The following is a 17,251-nucleotide window of genomic DNA, read 5'->3' as shown; positions in this document are numbered from 1 at the left end:
TGCCCTTTGCAGCAGTTTTGAAAGGGCAGGTATGCCTATATTTTCCTCCTTTTTCTGCAGGTACTATTTCTGGTCAAAGGTATGTGCTTCCCTGGTCTATTCCCACCCTGGAAACACCTTCTGAAAATGTGGGTAAAAGTACATACATAGTGGGACAACACATGCCATATTACCTGCTACATGTGGACAATTTTCTTGGGTAAATGCTCTTGCACACTGCATTTCCCAGATTCCTTGACAGTTAATGCAAAAACATCGATGTTAAAAGTCAGTATTTTAGATAACTTCCACAGGGCAGCCAATCTTGTCCTGTCGAAATTCTCCCCTATGGGAGCAACTTACCGTAACTGGATTCTTTCAGTTTTGTTTCATGCATATCGCTTCTTCAGAACTGAAACCACTACAGGTTACAGCTTAACTATCTCTCCGTGACATGCCATGTGCAACTAGTTTGTAACTGGTATCCTAAATATAGAGATACATACCCTAATCGGCAGGCTCCTATATAATAAACTGAGAAATACTTCTTGGTAAACATTCATTCGTTCAAGGATATTTATTGTCCTCATGGATTCTGTTCTATTGTCATATATCAATTCAAGGAAACCTAAGAATTTGAAAACATTTCAGCACGTTAGTTAATGGCACTTATTACTAGTCGTTTTCTTAGAGCTTCAGTAAAACAGATTTCTAGAACTTTCAACCAAGGATTTAACAGCATCTGTCACAAAACTGCTTTGTTGGAGGGAACTCTGCCAGGCTGAATTATTACTTGGATACAACCAAAGTAATTTGCATTTTTTGGGTATGTGTTTTCAATTAAAGTTAAGAACAAAATACTATATGCCATACTAAATTCAGGTGTTTTTTTTTCTTTTAGTATTATGCATACTAATATCCCATCTTTCCCATGTTCAAACTAACACATTCTAAACTGTAACTGTAGTAAACAGCCGCCCTTTTACTAAATTGTACTTCTGTATTATGTACTAGACTAATACAAATCTAAATTTTGTAACCGCCTTTTTAGCAATATGTAAGCCACATTGAACCTGCCATACGGTGGGAAAATGTGGGATACAAATGCAATAAATAAAATAATAAATAAATAAATAAATAAAATAAAAATACAAAATAAGAGTAAACCTTAACAAAGTGCTTTCATTTGTTAGTACTGACGACAGGTGATTTGCTGATTTGGAAAAGAAAACCAAAGGACTATAGGGGCAATTCCATAATGGCATGACTTCCTGTTAGAAGCCCCAATACCAAGCATGAAGTGTCTATTTTATAATGACATCTGTGCGCCAGGATTTCGTTACAGGATACGAGTGCAACCCAGTAACAAATTATTTTATTGTGAACTGCTTTGAATTTTTTTTTCCTTTTGAAAGGAAGTATATCAAGTGCCTAATAAACCATAAACCCTATCAGCTCACCTAACATTTGCACCCCAGCAGTTACACCAGCCACAGAGCTTGCATAAATGCGGTAAGGGTGTGTGGAACGCCCAGTATTCTGTGAGTTACTTGCAGAACTGGGAACCCCACCCATGCTCCAGCCATTCATATGCCTCCTAGGATTTGAGTGCCCTTATAGAATAGCACATAGGGAGCTTACGTGTGCAAGTGCCAATGTACACAGCATTTATGCACACAAGGAACATATGAAACAGAAATAGATCCAGTCACTCAAGATCCTACCTGAATCTACACTACCCAGATTGTAGTGGTCTTAAGTACAAATCTATTTATGTCTCCAACTTCACTTTTATAGGCACACAACTCTGGAATGCTTTACCCAAATCAGTAAAATCTACCCAGATCTACCTAAATTTCAGAAAATTACTGAAATCCGTACTGTTTAAGAAAGCTTATTCTCCAGGTTCAACACAATTTTGATTAACTCCCAGTAAGATTTAAGGACATTAATTTTCTTTATTATCTTATTTGCATACTGTTGTTTTAAATGATATTTACTACCTTACCTATTGTATAATTGCACTTCATGCACTGTAGCCTTACTACAGTTTTCTGTAAGCCACATTGAGCCCGCAATTAGCGGGAAAATGTGGGATATAAATGTATTAAATAAATAAATGTAACTTTAGGTGTCATTAGAGAATTGCCTTTTTAGATTCTTGGTGTCTATAGCTTGAAACACTACTTTCGAAAATGTTTAATCCTCTCACCAAAAAAAAAAAAAACAAGGTGGGTTGGCTGACTCTTTAGGGAGTTCACACCCCTCCCAAAAGCATAAGTTTCTGAGATATTGACTCAGCATACTCCATATCCTCAGAATTGTAACTGCAATTTCTAGGGCACAGAGACAGCAAAAGATGGCAGACATGGAAGCACTGCAGAACAGGAGCCCTTTTATTAAGCTGCTGGGTAATCAATAATGCGTGCTTACCGCAGGTTAAAAAGCGCTACTGTGTTTCCTTGGTTGCAAAATAAGAATGTATCCTGATGTGTCTAAGGTTACACAAAAGAAAAGACAAGAATTTCTTAAACTTTGCCCGAAAGCTGTGCAACTGGGCGCGTTATTTTGGTTAAATTTTCCTTGCAAATGTGTTATAAAGTTAAATATATATTTTTTGATTCTAAACAATTGAACACTTTCCTGGAATCTAAGTTAGCCGGTTCACTTGTACCGCAACCAAGACCTGTAATAACTTCTACGCCCTAATTCAAGAGTCACTCGATTCTCTTATCTGCCACCTTTTTCTTAAATATTAATATAAGCTTTCCTGATATATAGTATGTTGTGCCTCCATATTGTGGACTAAAGATGAGCATAAGATCATGATTTGATTTAATTATGTATGTAATAACTATTTTTCCTTATATCATAATGACTAATAGTCATCTTTGCTATCTCAAGAAATTTACTTATTATTACTATGTAACCACTTTATATCTGTATTATTTTTCTTTATTCTGTACTCAATATTATTTTTCACAATTAGAATACATATTATCACCCTATTTTCTACCTCTTGTATTGTCCTACTGCATTCACTCCTACCATTCACACTAACTAAACAAGAACCATAAAATCCTATGTGTGTTGTCCAGATACAAGACTTTTCAGGATATTGAGCTAATCCTTTGCTGCATGACACGAGGACGAAACAGGATTGAGAATTCTACAGATACATTAATTGTTGCTTTGAGAATGATGGACTAAATACTCGGAGAAGGAAACATCATAGATCAAGCACAATAGGTGGGACTGATTATTGGACTGGTGTAGAAAGCACAAGGACACGTCAATCAGTAACATCAAAGTTTGGATAATATTGTATGTGCAGCAAAGGATTCGCTCAATATCCTGAAAAGTCTTGTATCTGGAAAGCACGCATAGGATTTTATGGGTCATGTTTAGTTAGTGTGAATGGTAGGAGTGAATGCAGTAGGACAATACAAGAGGTAGAAAATAGGGTGATAATATGTATTCTAATTGTGAAAAATAATATTGAGTACAGAATAAAGAAAAATAATACAGATATAAAGTGGTTACATAGTAATAATATAATAAGATAATATATAAAGAGTAACCAAATTAGCCTAATAGAGGCTAGACTTATAGGTAAGAAATGTACTTGAAATATATTGTAAATGTGATAAAAAAAATAAAAAGTGCTACTGTGGGGCATGATCAGGCATCCCCGCAGTACTGTTGGCATCTGTGATGTGTTAAAAAATACTTTTAATTATTTTTTTAGTGCTGGGGGCATTTGGGGGCGGAACGTAGGCATGTTAACTAGTTAGCAAAGCTACATTGCCACACACCAACTGAATTAGTGCAGGATTAGCGTGGGAGCTCTTACAAAATAGGTGTCATAAGTGCTCACACACTAACGGGGAAATTAGCGCATGGCCATTAACTGAGAAAATGAAAAATATGGCCATTTTACAGCCAAAGCGGCCTCGGAATGGGGGAAAGCCCTGCGCTAGTGATAGCGCTGACCACTTTTTAGTACAGCTTAGTAAAAGGGCCCCTAAATCGCACCAATAAAAGGAACTAAAAATGACCATTGCATAGGAAATTTTCTAAAGGCTGGAGTGGAGGAGTAGCCTAGTGGTTAGTGCAGTGGACTTTGATCCTGGGGAACTGAATTTGATTCCCTCTGCAGCTCCTTGTGACTCTGGGCAAGTCACTTAACCCTCCATTGCCCCTGGTACAAAATAAGTACTTGAATATATGTAAACCGCTTTGAATGTAGTTGCAAAAACCTCAGAAAGGCAGTATATCAAGTCCCATTTCCCTTCCCTCTTGATATTTTGATAACTTTACCAAATAAACAACCAACCCATTATTTTATTAATTAACAGAATGTATACATTTGTGCAGATTCATGTAACAAACCCCTTCCCCCTAGCAGTCAATATAGTAACCCAACCACAAACCCTAAACCATGACCATTAAGAAACTACTGAGACTTGAGAAGCATAATACGATGAAAATTGCCATGTCGTACCTTGCTTTATAGAAGATGCATGCAGGAACTGTTTGTAATAGGAATAATAAAGTCCACATTCTGTTCTGAAAGAGATCTCCTTCTCCACCTCCTAAAAATTAATGGCAGAAAATGTGTCAAACTCCAAATTTTGTATAGGCTGTACCAAATATTTGTATTCGATTCAATTCGGCCTCAAACAGTGCCCAAATACATTATTTGTATTTGGCTGAATAGTGATTTAAATTTGGATACGAATAATCCAGGGCTATACTTGGCTAAATCCTAAGGTAAACATTCTATCTCTGATTATTCGTATTCAGTGTATATATTCGTATTTTCATTATTCGTATTCACCTGAATAGTAAAACATGCTATTCGGTACAGCGCTACTAGGTTGCTTAGGTCAGAAAAAGGAATGTGCCCGACTCAGGGAATTCAAAATTGCAGCATATTTTAAGAAAGGCTCACTGAACATGGAGCCTTTTGTAAAACACAAGTATGGATGTGTGAAAGTTTTCATATTTGGCAGCCTGTACAGTGGGAACAGCCATTTGATAAACCAAAGTGTTCAAAAAAAAAAAAAAAAAACAAGCAGCATCACCCAGAACTTTATCAGTGTAATTTTATAACAGGTCACTTATATGTGAAAGCCACGTAAGTGTCTATTTTAACCTTTATTTTTCACCTTTTTTTAACTGAATAACAAACTTTAACATACAGTAACATAAAGTCACAAAATATTTCCTCAGACTATAAAACAGTACAGCTTGGTCACCAAAAGTTTTACTTTTTCTCCCTCTCCTTGTCCCTCCATCCACATAAACCTACTTCCACCTACCCTCCCCTCCTAACGCCTTCCCCCAGCCCCCCCCCCCCCCACCCCGTTACCTCCCCCCATCCCTCTTAGTTGTCCCCCTGGTCTTGGATATTTAAGAGTCACATACACCTATTTGTTTTTAAAATGTTAGGTGTAATTCAGAAGAAAATCACAGCTAGATTGAAGTCACAGACTTTTATGATTTCTCGAAAAGCTAAATCATGAATAGCACATTAATTCCTGTGTTACTGCACACAGACATTTTGGTAACACTTACCTCCTCTAAAGTACTTATGCCTTTGGGGAATATTTAATATATGAGGTACAGTTTTTGTAATGTACACTTCACATTCTTTATTGTATTAATTTCCTTTCCTCCGAGTTCAATAATCATTATCCACATTATCACAGCTCTTTCTTCCACCCTTTTGTTTTGTGACTAGGATGCTAGATATTAAAAACAAAGTGAAAGATCATAACAAACTAATGTGCTATGGAGGAAGTGTTTTTCTGCTTAATTCACTTTTGCTGAGCCTAAGTATTAACCATGGGTAAGATCAGTTTGGAAAATATTTACCCATCTTGCCAGGCCACAGTCATTATGCATCGCTACTATGTCCTAAAGTGAAATTATAGCTGCTTCCTTCACCAACTCTCTCAGCCTCTGCGATGCTGACGAATCACCTAAGCAACTATATAACTTGAAAGTTCATTTCACCAGCCTTAATGAGATGAAGCACCCACATTTCAGTCCCTCTACTACTACTAACCATTTCTATAGCGCTACTAGATGTACGCAGTGCTGTACGCATTATATGCAGGTACTTTTTTTTCTGTCCCTAGAGGGCTCACAATCTACTCTTCTCACCTTGCTGTTCTTCTGCATTTCACAAAAGCTACCAATTTCAGCTCCCAACATGAAATTTAAATATGCTGGAAGTGTTTGTAACTGTATAATCTTTTGAACTTCTAGCACTGTCTTATAATGTCTTTTGCTTTAACACCATTATATAATTCACCACCATGTAACACAAACCTTCTGTAAACCTAATGTATATTCACTTCTATTTCCAGTACCCATGATGTATTGTAAGCCACATTGAGCCTGCAAAGAGGTGGGATAATGTGGGATACAAATGCAACAAATAAATAAAATAAATAAACCCCTTAGAACACAAATAGCAGTGCCAGACTGAAGCAAATGATTTTCTAAAAGGGCGGGGGTGGGGGAAGAAATGCACCTCACCAAGACTGAGAACTAAAATAAGCTTACCTCAAGATTGGAAAACCAAAGAAGATTTTCATGCACAGAACAGACGATCCACGCATGGAAGAATCCTAGTAATATTCCTATCACTAATCTAATTAGTTCCTTCACAATAGGCCACTGTTCAAAGGACTGATGTGCATCACTGATTTTCCAGCCTCTGCGGTTGTCAATCTGGTTACTTTCATGCTTTTTAGCTCTATCGGCCCTAGTCAGAAATTTGCTTCTCCTCTGTAAAGTCATGTCGAGTGACTTAGCTGTTGCCGTGGTGAAATAACTGCTCCAAATCCGTTATGGATAATTTGATTCAGTGGGCTGGAAATAGTCCTTCTTAAGCCTAACAGCTATTATGCATCTCTCCCCCCCACAGAAGAGTCTGATGAAATTATACCAAAAAAAACAAAGGTAAGAAATACAAGCTTATTCTAACTCCATAATACCCAACATCCAGTGGATGTTGCAGAAGGGAACTCTGGACCAAACCGAGGGGCAGCATTTGCTTGGTCTGTGGCAAGCATCAACTGAACATGACAAATACACACATATGTACATAACACTTACAAAACTAAGGCTGCGCTACGTCTGTGTTACATCATTAAGGAGGCTATGCTGGAACCCTGTGCCAGTTTGGTTACGTTGGAATACGTTTCCTGTTCTTTTGCTCAGTGGAAAAAATTAAACTTTGTTTTAAAAAGACACTTTGTTAAAAACTCCACCCTTCCTAAACCGAAATGGGCAGATGTGAATCCATCTCTGCAACCACAACTTATTTTGCACAAACAGAACATGGTGATTTAATGGACTGCATTTTAAAAACGTTTTAATTTCAATGTATGGACTGATCTGTAAATTAGCACTGAAATAAGAAATATGCACAAAGAAATTTTTAAGAAGAATCTAGCAATATCATCTTATATACAGCAATAACAAAAGTACTTCTAAAGTTGTTTAATATTACTTTTGATGTGAACTGCTTTAACGTGTAAGTGGTATAGTAATCAAACCAACAGTATGACTTAGAAGTTGAGACCCTATGTCTATAAGTAATACAAGGGTTAATTTGTGAGCTAGAGATACTTAAATAAATGAAAAAAAAATGTCTTTAGTTTAGTTTTGCAAAGAAAAGTCTCTGTGAACCAAAATTTAAGGTCAGCAGTAGTTATAACAAAGCTTGTACTAAGGGAGAAGACAATACGAACAGTAAGACCCCAACAAAAACTGACAAATGATACTAATGAGAAAACAGCATGTGTCTTAAATGTATTAAAAAAAAAAAAAACAACCCAGCCCTGAACACTCATGGTGCCTCTTCAGTAATGCAACTCAAAATTACTTTGGTACTTTTGGTACTCTAGACTATTGTAACGCACTCTACGCCGGCTGCAAAGAGCAAATAATCAAGAAACTTCAGACAGCTCAGAACACTGCAGCTACACTCATATTCGGCAAAACAAAATATGAAAGTGCTAAACCCCTACGAGAAAAGCTACACTGGCTCCCACTTAAAGAACGCATCACGTTCAAAATATGCACCCTAGTTCACAAAATCATTCACGGAGATGCTCCAGCCTACATGACAGACCTGATAGACTTACCACCCAGGAATGCTAAAAAAATCACCCCGCACATTCCTCAATCTTTACTTTCCCAACTGCAAAGGTCTAAAATACAAACTTACGTATGCGTCTACCTTTTCCTACTTGAGCACACAATTCTGGAACGCGCTACCGCGCAACTTGAAAACGATCTATGAACTAACTAACTTCTGCAAACTACTGAAGACCCATCTCTTTAACAAGGCATACCTCAAAGATCAACAAATATGAACTCCTATACATAAATCTAGAATTGTCTTATAATAATTGCTTGTTAGACCATTATAATGTCCTATCATCACCATATAACCCAAGAACCTTCTGTAACACTAAATGTATACTTATCATATATTTCCACTATTCATGACGTATTGTATGCCACATTGAGCCTGCAAAGAGGTGGGAAAATGTGGGATACAAATGCAATAAATAAATAAAAATATATTTCAGATTAACAAATTGGGGCATTGTCTGATATCCCAAGCACTCCCTGCGTGAACCACTGCTGAAGTGACCAGTCTCTCAACATGGCACCAGAAGAAAGGGGAAGACTGGCTGGTAGGTTGGTGGAGACAACAGAGTGGGGGTCCAGGCTGGGCGAGCTGCTGGAGAAATGGGCCTAAACTAAGTGCCACTAATGTTACATTTGTTGTATTTGTTAAGAGATTTTTTTTTCCTAGATAGAAAAGGTAAACAAGAGGAAAATCAGTGTGTTATCTTGTGACCTAAAGGGACAAAGGGACTTCAGGAGACTGGGGGAAAAAGTCTCCTGCTTTTCTGGTCGATTTACTCGCCCCTTACATCTCCTCAGCACACTGTGTTCCTCCCAAGCCTCACTATTTGCTCTTCCTCCCCCTGGTCTTTGGCTTGATATTTCTTGAGATGCTAATATTTAGCTATTTAGGACTGTACCTGTGGAATTCCCTCCCCAGGGACATTCACCCAAAACGTCATACAAAACAAACAAAAAAAATCTGCTCAAAACCTGGCTGTTCCAATTGACTTACAGTTGCGCGTCTTTCTCCCTTGTTGATCAGTGACAATTCTTCCCTCCCTTTCATTGTTTCTCACCAATTTCTCCCTTCTTGTTTTATCCCTTGTTTAGTCTTCTCCTCTCTTCTCCTGCTTGTCTATTAAGATTATTTCATTTTCTTCAACTTTACAATTGTTAATTGTAAACCACCTAGCGGCACCCATGCACACTTTGCAATATATCAAGCATTCTCAAATAAATAAGTCACTCAGGGGGTCTTTTACGTAGGCGCACAGGCGTTTTTAGCAAGCGCTAAAAATAGGCGTGCGCTAGATGCTAAAGTCGCCCATAGGAATACACTGATGTCTTTAGTGTTTAGCATGTGCCTATTTTTAATGCACTAAAAACGCCAGCGCACCTATGTAAAAGACCCCCTCAGTCAGCAGCGTAATGAAGGCAGGACTTGGGCGTGCCTCACACATGGGCACCCTCGACCCAAAATGGAAAAAAAAAAGAGCGTCCCTGACGAGCATTTGGACGACTTTACCCGGTCCTGTTTTTCTTATGACCAAGGAACAAAAAGGTGCCCGAACTGACCAGATGACCACCGAAGAGAATCGGGGATGACCTCCCTTTACTCTCCCAGTGATCACTAACCCCCTCCCACCCTCAAAAAATCTCTTTAAAAATCTTTTGTGCCAGCCTCAAATGTCATACTTAGGTCCATCACAGCAGTATGCAGGTCCCTGGAGCACTTTTAGTGGGTGCAGTGCACTTCAGGCAGGCAGACCCAGGCCAATCCCCCCCCTACCTGTTACGTTTGTGGTGGTAAATGTGCGCCCTCCAAAACCCGCCAGAAACCCACATCTAGGTGCCCCCTTCACCCGTAAGGGCTATGGTAGTGGTGTTCAGAAATCCGGACAAACAGGCAGATTGTTAGCCTCTCCTCCCCTTACTTACTAGTGCCCTGGTGGTCTAGTGACCTCTTCCGCCTTCAGGACAGGAAAGAGCCCCCTCTTTCCTGCCCGGAGCGCTGCCCTGCATGCATCCTTCCTGTTGCTGATCCTCAGCGCCAATTCAAAATGGCCGCCGAGAGTTGAAGTGACCTCGCGAGACTTCGGCAGCCATTTTGAATCGGTGCCGAGGATCAGCAACAGGAAGGATGCATGCAGGGCAATGCTCCGGGCAGGAACGAGAAGGCTCTTTCCTGCCCCAAAGAGGTTACTAGACCACTAGGGCAGTAGTAAGGTAAGGGGAGGGGGGTGACAGGGAGGGGGGGGCATGTGTCCTCCTTTTTGGGGGACAAAATATGGAAACCCTAAGTAACGGGGATACAAAAAGAGACAAAAAGAGGCAAATGGAACTGCTCTTTGGAGAAGGAGAGATGCTGGAGGAGACAGAGAGGGGCATAATCGAACGGAGCCGGCCATCTATATGGCCGGCCCCGGAAAGCGGCATACTCGACCGCATTATCGAAACAAGATGGCCGGCCATCTTTCGTCTCGATAATACAGTCGGGGCCGGCCAAATCTCAACATTTGGGCTGGTGTTAGAGATGGCCGCCATTGGTTTCCGGCGATAATGGAAACTAATGGCGGCCATCTCAAACCCGGCCAAATCCAATGCATCTGGTTATGGGAGGAGCCAGCATTTGTAGTGCACTGGTCCCCCTCACATGCCAGGACCCCAACCGGGCACCCTAGGGGGCACTGCAGTGGACTTCATGAAAAGCTCCCAGGTGCATAGCTCCCTTACCTTGTATGCTAAGCCCCTCAAAACCTCCCCAAAACCCACTCCCCACAACTGTGCACTACTACCATAGCCCTTACGGGTGAAGGGGGGCACCTAGATGTGGGTACAGTGGGTTTGTGGTGGGTTTTGGAGGGCTCCCATTTACCACCACAAGTGTAACAGGTAGGGGGGGAGGGATTGGCCTGGGTCCGTCTGCCTGAAGTGTACTGCAGTACCCACTAAAAACAGCTCCAGGGACCTGCATAGTGCTGTCAGGGAGCTGGGTATGACATTTGAGGCTGGCATAGAGGCTGGCACAAAACTTTTTACAATCTTGTTTTGGGTGGGAGGGGGTTGGTGACCACTGGGGGAGTAAGGGGAGGTGATCCCCGATTCCCTCCGGTGGTCATCTGGTCAGTTGGGACACTTTTTTGAGGTATGGTCCTAAAAATAAATGGACCAAGTAAAGCCGGCCAAGTGCTCGTCAGAGCCGGACTTCTTTTTTCCATTATCGGCCGAAGCCAGCCATCTGTGAGCCACGCCCCCGTCCCGCCTTTGGTACCCTGTCGACACGCCGCCTTTAACTCTGGCCGGCCCTGTGACGGAAAGCAGTTGAAGCTGGCCAAAATTGGCTTTCGATTATATCGTTTTGGCCGGGTTTAGGAGATGGCTGGCCATCTCCCGATTTGTGTCGGAAGATGGCCGGCCATCTCCTTCAAAAATAAGCAGGAGAGTGCTAGCCCTATAACAGGAGAGGAGAGACTGCAGGAGGAGGTTAGCAACGTGACAGGGGACAACAGAAAGGGATGTTTTGGTTGCTGCTTAGAGTTAGATCAACCTATGCTTAAACACCTGCTGTACCATCTGGAACTGGCCCGGTATCTAAGGTGTATGGACTGGTGTGGTATTACCTATGATGGAACAGGCATTTAAGGTGAATAAAAACATTATTTCAAATGTTTGGCCAGCTTTTTGTTTCTGGGTAATCAGTCAGGTGTTCTGCGTGGGTCATTGGCACTGGTCCATCATACAGACCATCTTTCAGAGCTACTGGCATATTATCCCGTAGCACAGAAAACATATTCTGTCATGCCAGGATCAAAGAAAAACAAGCTGGTTCATTTCATAGAACCTTCCAGTTTAATCTCATCTGTTTTAAGCCTTCTTTTCTCCAATCCTGCTTCACTGCCAACATTTTAGTGCAAGCTGACAGGTTTCCAGCAGAGAAGGCAGGCAGAGCGAAGTCTCCCCACACATTTTTCTTTGAATTACATTATGCTGCAGTTTTCGTCTCTTGTTAGAGCCACATTTGATGCTATAGTTAAGGCTGAAGGAAAAATACTGGCACAGCAGAACAGAATATATAAAAGAGCTGGTTACATTCTGTTTGAGTATGAGATTAAGATGCTATTAAAATGGCGAGGGCCTGGCAGGAAGTGAGTCAGGGACCAGAATTTCAAGAGCGAAGAACTCTTCTGACATAAAAATGGTAGAATGACTCCTTATGAAACCTGCAGGCAGTGGACGCACAATTCACACTGAACACTGAGTCAAAGGGGAATTTAGGGAAGGGGGAAAAAAAAAAAAAAAGAGGCAGAAATTCATTTTTCAGTCCTCCAGGTCTCGTACCTGCAGCAGACTAAAGCAAATCAGAACAAAAGAGAGGTTAAGCTATCCTTAACTCTATGTAAAGAGGCAGGAAATAGGGTTAAAGCAGTCACACATGTAATTTTGATTGCTTGTTTTACCTCATTATCATTCAACTCATTATTAGAAGTAACTGGATACATAGCAGAAACTAATTAAAAAAAAAAAAAACACACACACACACTAAATGGTACAGAAGTCTACTGAAACCTAGTTATCTTTGCTTTCCTTCACAGTTCTGCTGTGAGGACCCAGTAGGACTACTTCATTCCATTTAGTTATCACAAATACATAAAGTAGTGTGCAATGACTAACAGTAAGACGGGGGTTCTCGACCCAGACCTCGGGACACACTTAAATGGTCAGGTTTTCAGGACACCCACACTGAATATACAAGAGATAGATTTGCCTAGAATGGAGGAAGTGCATGTAAATTTATCATCTCAATCCAAACTTTTATAATGTCTATTAAATTAAGTAAAAAGATCTCAGTTGTTCCACTCAATGGATTCAGTTTATACCATCAAGTCTTATGCACCGGTGTCATCATTGGGTTTTTTTTTTATCCAAATCGAATGGTCTTACTCCACTTATCTCTCTATTATATTCTAAATTACTTTCACTTATCTTATTTTTGTCAGCATGAGGGCATGTTGTCCGACATAACTCATGTTTCGCAAGTACTTCCTCAAGGAGAACCCCCCCTTACATTTAGTCAACCACTTCCTGCCAACTCTATTGTTCAGACATTATAAAGGTTGTCTAAAGTCTAACAGTTTTTCCGGAGTGATTGTAGTATAGTACACTGTTGGAGTCAAACCAGATAGCCATACTGATAGTGCAAATGTATCTCATGCATATTCATTGTGGGTATCCTGGAAACCTGACTGGTTGGGTGTGTCCTGAGGCCTGGGATGAGAATCCCTGCAGTAAGGGGAAAGGGGATTTGCAATTAGCTCTCACTCTTTTGTCATTAGCTCAAGGTGAGCGACCGCAAGGTACAGTGTATAAGCCTCCGAGGATAGCGAATACAATCTAAGTTTGTATCTGAGACAATGGGGACTTAAGTGATTAGCTCAACATTACAAGGAGAAGCAGCGAGATCAGAACCCTGCCTTTCATGGTTCTCAGTCCACTACTCTAACCATTAGGATACACCTCTACTCTGCTATGTACATGAGAGAGAAAAGATCTAGAAAGTACGTTACCTCATGTGTATTCATAAAAACACTGCAAATAAAAATAGAAAAAAAGTGAAACAATTCTCTACCTTAATATTGGAGAACCACAGATCATTCTCATGTAAAGTAGCCACATAAAAGGAAGTGAGAAGACCAAGGGATACAGCAGTCATTCCTCCGACTGTGAAGGACAAACTCTTCCAAATTATTCTACCTGTGCAAACATACAATAACAAAACAAAAATAACTCCAATTAAATCAAATCACGTCTCACTGCGTCTTGATATATCACAGAAAGATGTGTGTCTAGAGGCAAAAACTAGAGGGTGTACACTGGAAACCACAACTGAATTATTACCATTGGAAAAACAGAGAACTCTCTGATTTTCATCATCATCCAGTCTTATCAAACCACAGCTTGCTAATTCTTGCATTAAATGTAAGGCATGGAATGGGAAGGGGAATGGCCATGATTGTATATTAACTTATCACATGTTAAATGTTAATGCAGATCATTTAGGGGTCCTTTTACAAAGGCATACTATAATTTTTAGCATGTGCTAAATGCTCTGGACACCCATATATTCCTTTGGGCATCTCTAGTGTATAGAACGTGCTAAAAACACTACCGTGCCTTTGTAAAAGACCCCCTTAATCCCACCTCAATAGATGGTGTTTAGGGGATTTGATATACCACCTTTCTGTGGTTACAATGAAAGTGGTTTATATATTACATACAGGCACCTGGGTTAATGGACGGTTAAATGATTTGTCCAGAGTCACAAGGGGCTGCAGTGGGAATTGAACCCAGTTCCCTAGGTTTTCAGGCCACTGTACCAACCACGTATACAGTCATACTTTCAAAGTATACAGGCGTATTTTCAACGCAATTAGACTTACAAACAAGCATATTTTCAAAGCACTTAGCCTTTCAAAGTTCCATAGGTTTCTATGGAACTTTGGAAGGCTAAGTGCTTTGAAAATATGCCTCCAAATTTGTCTAACTGCTTTGAAAATGGGCCCTGTATTGTCTTTTTGTTATGTGCATGGGCAGATGTAGGTCTTACTCCCAAATAGGTAACACAGAGGCTTTGAAGTTGTTGGATTATTTGTAGTAAATAATTAGCAGATTTTAGTACACACAGCTTCAGCTTTAGAAATGTTAATTTCTTTCTTCATCTCTCTCTCATTCACCCCTGAATAATTCACTGCTGAGTCACTTTAAAGTTGAAGTAACAAAACATCTGTTTACTCACAGTTTGCAGTTAGATTATAATCAGACAGGCTTATATATACATATTACTATACATTTGTATTATCAGCTCCTTCCATGTGCTTAGATGGTAATGGATGCTCACACCACCATAGATCCTCTCAGGTTAGGAGAGATCATGAGCTCCATGTGCTCCATGTGCTGCATGTGCTGCATCTACACCCCACACAGGAAGTTGCATAGCTGTGTGACCTCTCTAAGTAATTCACATCAGAGGTCACAGAGTAATAGCAGAGAAATAATAGGTGACAGGCAATGCATGTAAAAATACAATACATTCCAACAAACCCCTTCTCATGCATAACTGTCATGCAATTATTTATTCATACAAAGTCCAAGCTTTATACGCAGATTCACAAAATGTTCTCTGGGTAACGGTTTGGTCATGATGTCAGCTGTCATCTCACTGGTGTGACAATAGTGTAGACTGATGACCCCTTCTTTCACCAACTCTCGCACGTTGTGGTATTTCGTTGCGATGTGCTTGGTGCGTGACTGAACCTTGTCATTCTGTGACAGTCGGATGCAGCTCTGATTATCTTCCATTATCTGGATTGGTCTCTGTTCAGCTATTCCGAAATCCAGCAAAAGTTTTTCAATCCACATCAGTTCTCTGCACGCTTCTGATACAGCCACGTATTCAGCTTCTGTAGAAGACAAACTCACAATACTTTGTTTATGACTGGCCCATGAAATTTGTACATTTCCATACATAAACACATATCCACTTGTGGATTTATAATTAGAATGATCCCCTGCCCAATCTGAATCACAGTAACATATTAGTTTTGGATTACTATTGGCTGAAATCTTTAATTTACAATCAATGGTACCCTTTAAATACCTTACCATCCTTTTAACTGCAGTCCAATCTGATTTGGTAGGTGAGCTGACCCTTCTGCTCAAAATTCCTACTGCATTTGCTATATCAGCCCTGTATGTGGTAGCTAGATATAAAAGCTTACCTATGGCTGATCTATATTGGATGTTATCTGGTAAAGGTTCTCTTACTGTTTCATCCTTCAGAAAATCAGTGATCATGGGAGTGCTTACAACTTGGGCATCTTGCATACCTAAACTTTCAATAAGCTCATTTATTTTCTGCTTCTGGCTTAGAAGATAAGAACCATCATTTTGTTTCTCAATTTCTATACCAAGATAGTATGACACATTACCAAGTTCTTTTATCTCAACATTGTGGTTTAAATATTTTACAATGTCCTTGTACTCTTGCTCACTTTCGCTTGCAATGAGCAGATCATCAACAAAAGCTAAAATGTATGCATATTGTCCATTTGTGCACCTAGTGTACAAGCATTTATCTGCTTCACCTTGCTTAAATCCTAAATTTGTCAATATTTCATGCAATTTATCATTCCAACATTTTGCACTTTGCTTTAATCCATAAAGACCTTTGTTTAATTTACACACTAGCTGTCTTTGTTTTGTATTTATGAAACCTGTTGGTTGTTCCATGTACAAGTCTTCAGTTATATCTCCGTGAAGAAACGCTGTTTTCACATCAATGTGTTTGACTTGCATGCCTTTTGAGACTGCAATGCTCAGAAGTGTTCTGATTGTCGTGTGTTTCACTACAGGTGCAAACACTTCATCAAAATCTTCTCCATATTTTTGAAGATATCCCTTTGCGACTAATCTTGCTTTATACCTTTCCACTTTTCCTTGTGCATTCCTTTTTAACTTGAATACCCATTTGCATCCTATAGCTTTCTTGCCAGGAGGTAATTTTGTAAGAATCCAAGTATTATTTTTATGCAATGCATCAATTTCTTCTTGTGCAGCTTTACGCCATTCAGCAGCTTCTTCTGCTGGCATTTTCTCAATCTCATCCCATGTTAAGGGCTCTTGAGCTTCTGCTGACTTTGTTAGGTAAGACAGTCTTGGGGGTGGAACACCTTTGTTTTCCCTGGATGAGCGTCTGACAACAGGTTGGTCTGACCTTTCCGCATCCTCTAAATCTGAGAGTCCTTCTCCAATTGATTCCCCTTCTCCAACTGTACTGTCTTCTTCAATGATCCTTTCTGTGTCTGCTTCCTCTGCCTGTTCCTCGTTAGATACAGATGAGTTGCTTTCAGACATCTGCCTTGGTATGGCATTTATATACACTGGCATGTCTATTATGGTTCTAGTTTCATATTCTGGATGATAAGGCTCATCTGGGATAATCCAGCCTTTATCAACCCTCTTGTTTTCATCAAAATATGTAACATGTCTTATGCCAACAATGCCAGTTTTCAGATTCAAAATTCTATATCCTTTGTGTCCTGGAGTATAGCCAACT

General features: G+C 40.0%; 1 protein-coding gene across 3 annotated transcripts in view; it reads right to left on the bottom strand.

The window, feature by feature from the left end:
• Positions 1-17,251, bottom strand: part of DPY19L3 (dpy-19 like C-mannosyltransferase 3) — a 114,488-nt gene that overhangs the window by 83,741 nt on the left and 13,496 nt on the right. For all 3 annotated transcript variants that reach the window (XM_030202553.1, XM_030202555.1, XM_030202554.1), the window contains 3 exons: positions 13,766-13,890; positions 4,484-4,574; positions 486-607 (listed from right to left, as the gene is read on the bottom strand). In XM_030202553.1, the coding sequence (XP_030058413.1) occupies positions 486-607; positions 4,484-4,574; positions 13,766-13,890 (338 nt within the window). The remainder of the gene's footprint in view (positions 1-485; positions 608-4,483; positions 4,575-13,765; positions 13,891-17,251) is intronic.

Source organism: Microcaecilia unicolor, chromosome 5, assembly GCF_901765095.1.
Source record: "Microcaecilia unicolor chromosome 5, aMicUni1.1, whole genome shotgun sequence".
Lineage (NCBI taxonomy): Eukaryota > Metazoa > Chordata > Amphibia > Gymnophiona > Siphonopidae > Microcaecilia > Microcaecilia unicolor.
This window is presented reverse-complemented; position numbering and strand designations above follow the sequence as displayed.